Source organism: Lonchura striata, chromosome 31 (genome assembly GCF_050655825.1).
Source record: "Lonchura striata isolate lonStrDom1 chromosome 31, ASM5065582v1, whole genome shotgun sequence".
NCBI classification, from domain to species: Eukaryota; Metazoa; Chordata; class Aves; order Passeriformes; family Estrildidae; genus Lonchura; species Lonchura striata.
Window position 1 is genome coordinate 6980519 of NC_140733.1, and position 7597 is coordinate 6988115.

The following is a 7597-nucleotide window of genomic DNA, read 5'->3' on the forward strand; positions in this document are numbered from 1 at the left end:
CGCGGCGGCGGTCACGTGATCCCGAGGGCGCCGCGATGGCGGCGGAGGTGCCGGGGGGGGGGGAGGGGCGGATTTTGGGGGTCCCGGGGCGGATTTTGGGGGTCCCGGGGCGGATTTTGGGGGGGGAGGGGCGGATTTGGGGGTCCCGGGGCGGATTTTGGGGGGGGAGGGGCGGATTTGGGGGTCCCGGGGCGGATTTTGGGGGTCCCGGGGCGGATTTTGGGGGGGGAGGGGCGGATTTGGGGGTCCCGGGGCGGATTTTGGGGGGGGAGGGGCGGATTTGGGGGGTCCCGAGGCGGATTTGGGGGGGGAGGGGCGGATTTGGGGGTCCCGGGGCGGATTTGGGGGTCCCGGGGGGGATTTGGGGGGGGAGGGGCGGATTTTGGGGGTCCCGGGGCGGATTTGGGGGTCCCGGGGCGGATTTGGGGGGGGAGGGGCGGATTTGGGGGTCCCGGGGCGGATTTTGCGGGGGGAGGGGCGGATTTGGGGGTCCCGAGGCGGATTTGGGGGTCCCGGGGGGGGATTTGGGGGTCCCGGGGCGGATTTGGGGGTCCCGGGGGGGGATTTGGGGGGGGAGGGGCGGATTTTGTGGGGTCCCGGGGCGGATTTGGGGGTCCCGGGGAGGGATTTGGGGGGGGAGGGGCGGTTTTGGGGGTCCCGGGGGCGGGGCCGTTTTTGGGGTTCCGTGACGTCATCGGCGCGGCGGCGGTGACGTCACGGGCGCGCCCGGTGACAGCGCCCCCTAGTGGGGGGGCCGGGGGGGACAAAAAGTGACAAAAAAAGAGACAAAAAGTGACCAAAAGGGACCAAAAGGGACCGAAAGGGACCAAAAGTGACCGAAAGGGACCGAAAGGGACCGAAAGGGACCGAAAGGGACCAAAAGTGACCGAAAGGGACCGAAAGGGACCGAAAGGGACCGAAAGGGACCGCAGGTAACATGAAAATGGCGATAAATGACTGTAAAGCGACAATACATGACAATAAATAAGTGGCAATAAATGACAATTAATTATATTAATTGCTCGTAATTGCCATTAATTAATGTTAATTGTGCCCGCAGTGGCTGCGGCTGGCGCTGGCGCTGTCAGGGACACTCAGGGTGACAATGAATGACATTAAATGACAATAAATGGCAATAAATAAAAATAAATGGCAATAAATGAAAATAAATGACATTAAATGACAATAAATGATAATAAATGACAATAAATGGCGCCATAGTGACAATAAGTGACATTAAATGACAATAAATTACAATAAATGACATTAAATTACAATAAGTGGCAATAAATAGCACTATAGTGACAATAAACGGCAATAATTGACAGTAAATGGCAATAATTGACATTAAATGACAATGACGGTAAATGACGTTCTCTCTGTCGCCCCCCAGTGGCTGCTGCGGGCACTGCCGGGGACTCTCGGGGTGACAATGAACGACAATAAACGACAGTAAACGACAATAAACGACAGTAAACGACAATAAACGACAGTAAACGACAACAAACGACAGTAAACGACAGTAAACGACAGTAAAGGACAGTAAAGGACAGTAAATTCCATGCGTTGCCGCTAATTGCCGCTAATTGCCGCTAATTGTGCCCGCAGTGGCTGCTGCTGGCGCTGGCGCTGGCGCTGCCCCCCGAGCGCCCCCAGGCGGGGGAGCCCCGCAAGGTCCAGATCGGGGTGAGGCGGCGGCCGGAGCGCTGCGGGGAGAGATCGCGGCGGGGAGACGTGCTCACCCTGCACTACTCGGTACTGGTTATACTGGTTATACTGGGAGCGGGGAGACGTGCTCACCCTGCACTACTCGGTACTGGTTATACTGGTTATACTGGTTTATACTGGTTAGACTGGGAGCGGGGAGACGTGCTCACCCTGCACTACTCGGTATGGTTATACTGGTTATACTGGTTACACTGGGAGCGGGGAGACGTGCTCACCCTGCACTACTCGGTACTGGTTATACTGGTTAGACTGGGAGCGGGGAGACGTGCTCACCCTGCACTACTCGGTATGGTTATACTGGTTATACTGGTTACACTGGGAGCGCTGCGGGGAGAGATCGCGGCGGGGAGACGTGCTCACCCTGCACTACTCGGTACTGGTTATACTGGTTATACTGGTTACACTGGGAGCGCTGCGGGGAGAGATCGCGGCGGGGAGACGTGCTCACCCTGCACTACTCGGTACTGGTTATACTGGTTTATACTGGTTTATACTGGTTAGACTGGGAGCGGGGAGACGTGCTCACCCTGCACTACTCGGTACTGGTTATACTGGTTTATACTGGTTTATACTGGTTAGACTGGGAGCGGGGAGACGTGCTCACCCTGCACTACTCGGTACTGGTGATACTGGTTATACTGGTTACACTGGTTAGACTGGGAGCGGGGAGACGTGCTCACCCTGCACTACTCGGTACTGGTTATACTGGTTATACTGGTTATACTGGTTAGACTGGGAGCGGGGAGACGTGCTCACCCTGCACTACTCGGTACTGGTTATACTGGTGATACTGGTTTATACTGGTTAGACTGGGAGCGGGGAGACGTGCTCACCCTGCACTACTCGGTACTGGTTATACTGGTTATACTGGTTAGACTGGGAGCGCTGCGGGGAGAGATCGCGGCGGGGAGACGTGCTCACCCTGCACTACTCGGTACTGGTTATACTGGTTATACTAGTTTATACTGGTTTATACCGGTCCGTACCGGTCCATACTGGTTTATACTGGTTCACACTGGTCCATACCGGTCCCTACTGGTTTATACTGGTTCACACCGGTCCGTGCCAGTCCATACTGGTCCATACTGGTTTGTACCGGCAGGGCACGCTGGAGGACGGGACCCCCTTCGACAGCAGCCGCGGGCGGGAGCAGCCGTTCGTGTTCTCGCTGGGCACCGGGCAGGTCATCAAGGGCTGGGACCAGGGGCTGCTGGGGTGAGTGACCTCTGACCCCTGACCCCGAGTGACCCCTGAGTGACCCTGAGTGACCCCTGACCTGCACTGACCCCCAGACTGGCACTGCCCAGCTCATCAAGGGCTGGGACCAGGGGCTGCTGGGGTGAGTGACCTCTGACCCCTGACCCCGAGTGACCCCTGAGTGACCCTGAGTGACCCCCGAGTGACCCCCGAGTGACCCCTGACCCCGAGTGACCCCTGACCTGCACTGACACTGAACTGGGAGCACTGGGAGGGGCACTGGGACCCTCATGAATGGGGGAGGGGGAAATTCCCGGGATTCTGGGGGGAATTCCCGGAATTTTGGAGAGAATTCCCAGGATTTTGGGGGAATTCCCAGAGTTTTGGGATTCCAGGATTTTGGGGAGAATTCCCGGGATTTTGGGTGAAATTCCCGGGATTTTGGCCCGCAGGATGTGCGAGGGGGAGAAGAGGAAGCTCGTGATCCCCCCGGAGCTGGGTGAGACCCCGAAACCGACCCCAAAACGGGGAAAAAACCCCCAAAATTGGGGTGGGGGGGGGGAAATCCCAAAAACCTGGGAGAAGGGAGACCCAAAAACTGGGGGAAAGGGGAAAAAAAACCCAAAAAAACCCAAAAATGGGGGAATGGGACCCTAAAAATGGGGGGGGAACGTCCCAAAAATGGAGGATCCCAAAAACTGGGGGAAAGGGGAAAAAAAACCAAGAAAAGGGACCCAAAAATGGCGGAAAACCCCCAAAAATTGGGGGAAAACCCCAAAATTTGGGGGAGAACCCCAAAAGACCCCCCTGACCCTGCCCATCCCCCCCAGGTTACGGCGACCGAGGGGCCCCCCCAAAAATCCCAGGTGAGCCCTGCCCCCCCCAGGGGGATTTTGGGGTGAAAGTTGGGGATTTTGGGGTTCGGGAGGGATTTGGGGAGATTTTTGGGATAATTTCAGGGTGATTTTTTTGGGGATTTCGGGATGATGTTTTGGGTGGTTTTGGGGTGATTTTGTGGTGATTTTTCGGGTAATATCGGGGTGATTTTGGGGTCATTTCAGGGTGATTTTGGGGGGACTTTGGGATGATTTTTGGGGGGATTTTGAGGGTGATTTCAGGGTGATTTTGGGAGGGATTTGGGGTGATTTTTGGGGTAATATCGGGGGGATTTTTGGGGATTTTGGGGTGCTGACCCCCCGTTTTTAGGGGGGGCCGTGCTGATTTTCGAGGTGGAGCTGCTGAAGATCGAGCGGCGCCCGGAGCTTTAGGGGGACCCCAAAACCCCCCGAATTTCCCCCAAATTTCCCCCAAACCCTCCCCCCTTCAAACCCGGGATTTTGGGGTCCCCCCCTCGGTTTTCTTCGGGACTTTTTGTGGGGGAACCCCCGAGTTTTGGGGGTCAATAAAGGGTTAAGCCGAAGGTTTTTTTGGGGTTTTTTTGGGGTGGGAAAGGACCAAAACGGGGCCAGCCCCGAAAATGTCAAAGCTGCTTTTATTAAACCCATATAAAAACAACCCCAAACCCCCCACCCCAAAATTTAAAAAAAACCTAAAAAAACCCCCCAAAACCCCCAAATTCCCCCCAAATCCCTCCCAGGACCCCCCAAAACCAGTGGGGGAGGGGGGGAGTGATTATCGCTGCAGGGGGGGACCCCAAAAATGGAGGAGTCCCCCGAAATTGGGGCGGGGGGTGAGACTGGGGGGTCCCCCCCGAGGTTTGGGGGTTCCCCCGGATTTTGGGGGATTCCCCCGGATTTTGGGGTCATTTCTTCTGGGGGGTGTTGAGTTTCTGCATCCCCCGAATCTTCTCCAGGAGATCCCCCACGAACGTCTGGGGGGGAAAGGGGGGTCAGGGGGACCCCAAAATCCTTCGGGGATCCCCAAATTCCCCAGCCCAAAATCCCCCAAAAATCAAAAGTCGCCCCAAATTCAGGGGGAATGCACCCCCCAAAATCCCAATTTCCTGAAGACCCCTCCCAAAATTCCCCCCAAAATTTCACAAAAATCCCCCCAAATTCCCTCCCAAAATTCCCCCCAAAACCTCCCCAAATTCCTTCCCAAAATCTCCACGAAACCTCTCCAAATTCCCTCCCAAAATCCCTGATATTTCCCCCAAAACCTTCCCAAAAATCCCTCCCAAAAATCCCCAAAATTCCTTCCCAAAACCTCCTCAAGATCCCCCCAAAACTTTCCCAAATTCCTTCCCAAAAATCCCTGAATTTCCCCCCATATTTTTGGGGGATCTCTCCCAAAACTCCCCCCCAAATCTCCCCTAAAAATTCCCCCAAAGTCCCCAGAACCCCTGAAACCCCCCAAAATGCCCCAAAGTCCCCAAAAAGCCCCAAAACCCCCCAAAAATGCCCAAATCCCCCCAAGCCAGGCTCACCTCGGTGGGTTTGTAACAGTCCACGAGGATCTCCTGGGGGGGAGGGGGGTCAGGATTTGGGGTCCCCAAAATTTGGGGGGGGTCCCTCAACCCCCCCCCCCCAGCCACACCCGGATTTTGGGGGATTTTTGGGGGATTTTTGGGGGGTTTGGGCAGATTTTGGGGAGGATTTTTGGGGGTGCTCCTGGGAGGGAGCCCAAGGGATTTTAAGGGATTTTGGGGTTAATTTGGAGGCGATTTTGGGGTGATTTGGGGCGATTTTGGGATGGTTTGGGGGCGGACCTTGCCAGGGACTCGTGGTGATTTTTGGCGTTGTTTTTGGGTTGATTTGCAGCGATCTTTGGGGTGACTTTGGGGGTATTTTTCGTGGGTTCGGGCGGTTTGGGGTGGTTTCACAGGATTTTGGGGTGGTTTTGGGGTGATCCCAGTGCTTTGGAGATGGTTTCGGGGTGCTTTGGGCTGATTTTTGACGATTTTGGGCAGGTTTTGGACCATTCTAGGCGGGTTTGGGCTGGTTTTGGACAATTTTGGGCTGCTCTTGGGTGATTTTGGGGTGATTTTGGGTGATTTTGGGCTGATTTTGGACAATTCTGGGCTGGTTTTGGGCGATTCTGGGCTCGTTTTGGACAATTTTGGACCGGATTTGGGCCATTTTGGGCCATTTTGGGCCATTTTGGGCCATTTTGGGCTTTCGGGCCGTACCTGCACGCGGGCGCTGCGCGCGCCGTCGCTCTCCATGTCCAGCAGCTCGTCCACGTCGATCTCCAGCTCCGGGATCTCCTCCTCCTGCCCCGGAGTTTGGGGGGATTGGGGGATTTTGGGGGGATTTGGGGGAGTTTGGGGGGATTGGGGGAGTTTGGGGGGATTTGGGGATTTTGGGGGGATTGGGGGATTTTGGGGGGATTTGGGGAGTTTGGGGGGATTTGGGGGATTTTGGGGGGATTTGGGGAGTTTGGGGTGGATTTGGGGAGTTTGGGGAGATTTGGGGAGTTTGGGGTGGATTTGGGGGAGTTTGGGGGGATTTGGGGAGTTTGGGGGGATTTGGGGATTTTGGGGGGATTGGGGGATTTTGGGGGGATTTGGGGAGTTTGGGGTGGATTTGGGGAGTTTGGGGAGATTTGGGGAGTTTGGGGGGATTTGGGGATTTTGGGGTGGGTTTGGGGCTGGTTTTGGGATGGATTTGGGATTGTTTTGGGGACAGTTTTGGGGAGAGTTTTGAGGTGATTTTGGGGTGATTTTGTGATGGATTTGGAGGTGATTTTGGGACAGTTTTGGGAAGATTTTGGGATAGTTTTGGGGTGATTTTTCGGGTGATTTTGGGACAGTTTTGGGGTGATTTTGTGAGTGATTTTGGGATGGATTTGGGGGTGATTTTGGGGATGATTTTGGGGTCCCGGAGCCGCCCCTGTCCCCGTGTCCCCGCGTGTCCCCGGTCCTGGAGCCGGTTCTGGAGCCGGTCCCGCCGTGTTCTCGGTGCCGGTCCCTCCCCGGTGCCGGTCCCGGTCCCTCCCCTGTCCCCAGTCCCTCCCCGGTGCCGGTCCCTCCCCGGTGCCGGTCCCTCCCGTGTCCCCGGTCCCTCCCCGGTGCCGGTCCCTCCCCTCTCCCCGCTGTCCCCGGTCCCTCCCCGGTCCCGGTCCCTCCCCGGTGCCGGTCCCTCCCCGGTGCCGGTCCCTCCCCGGTGCCGGTCCCTCCCCTCTCCCCGCTGTCCCCGGTCCCTCCCCGGTGCCGGTCCCTCCGCTCGCCCCGCCGCCGGTACCGGGCAGTCGTAGAGCGCCGTGAGCTGCCGCAGGATCCACTCCTCGAGGTGGAGCCGCTTGCGGAGCTCGCGGCGGTCGTAGCGCACCGTGACCCGCCCGCGGCCCCGCCCCGCGCCCTCCGCCGCCGCCGCCGCCGCGGGCGCGAAGCAGACGCGGGGCCCGGCCGGGCCGGGGGCGGCCGGGGGGGGCCCGGGGCCGCCGCGCGGCGCCGCCATCCCGGGAGCGCCGAGCGGAAGCGGCCACGCCCCCGCCGGGGCGGCCACGCCCCCGCCCGGTGCGCGCGCCGCCACCGGAGCCGCCGCGGGGGCGCCTTTGTGTCCGCGGGCCCCGCCCACCGGGACACGGGACACGCCCACCGGGACGGGACACGCCCACCGGGACGGACACGCCCACCGGGACACGGGACACGCCCACCGGGACACGGCCACCGGGACGGGCCCGCCCACCGGGACACGGCCCCGCCCACCGGGACACGGGACACGCCCACCGGACACGGGACACGCCCACCGGGACACGGCCACGCCCACCG

At 58.6% G+C, this 7597-nt stretch overlaps 2 protein-coding genes across 2 annotated transcripts; one reads left to right on the forward strand and one right to left on the reverse strand.

The window, feature by feature from the left end:
* Positions 1-17: 17 nt before the first annotated feature.
* Positions 18-4345, forward strand: LOC146764839 (peptidyl-prolyl cis-trans isomerase FKBP2-like). The gene is made up of 6 exons (XM_085563608.1): positions 18-47; positions 1609-1755; positions 2831-2943; positions 3378-3424; positions 3756-3791; positions 4132-4345. The coding sequence occupies exons 1-6, from the start codon at positions 36-38 to the stop codon at positions 4191-4193; spliced, it is 417 nt and encodes a 138-aa protein (XP_085419734.1). The 5' UTR covers positions 18-35; the 3' UTR covers positions 4194-4345.
* Positions 4346-4400: 55 nt separating this feature from the next.
* Positions 4401-7283, reverse strand: LOC146764840 (protein phosphatase 1 regulatory subunit 14B-like). Its single transcript, XM_085563609.1, has 4 exons — positions 7068-7283; positions 6014-6097; positions 5312-5344; positions 4401-4756 (listed from the first exon to the last, which is right to left on the reverse strand). Exons 1-4 carry the CDS (start codon positions 7281-7283, stop codon positions 4688-4690), a joined length of 402 nt encoding a protein of 133 aa, XP_085419735.1. The 3' UTR covers positions 4401-4687.
* Positions 7284-7597: the final 314 nt, after the last annotated feature.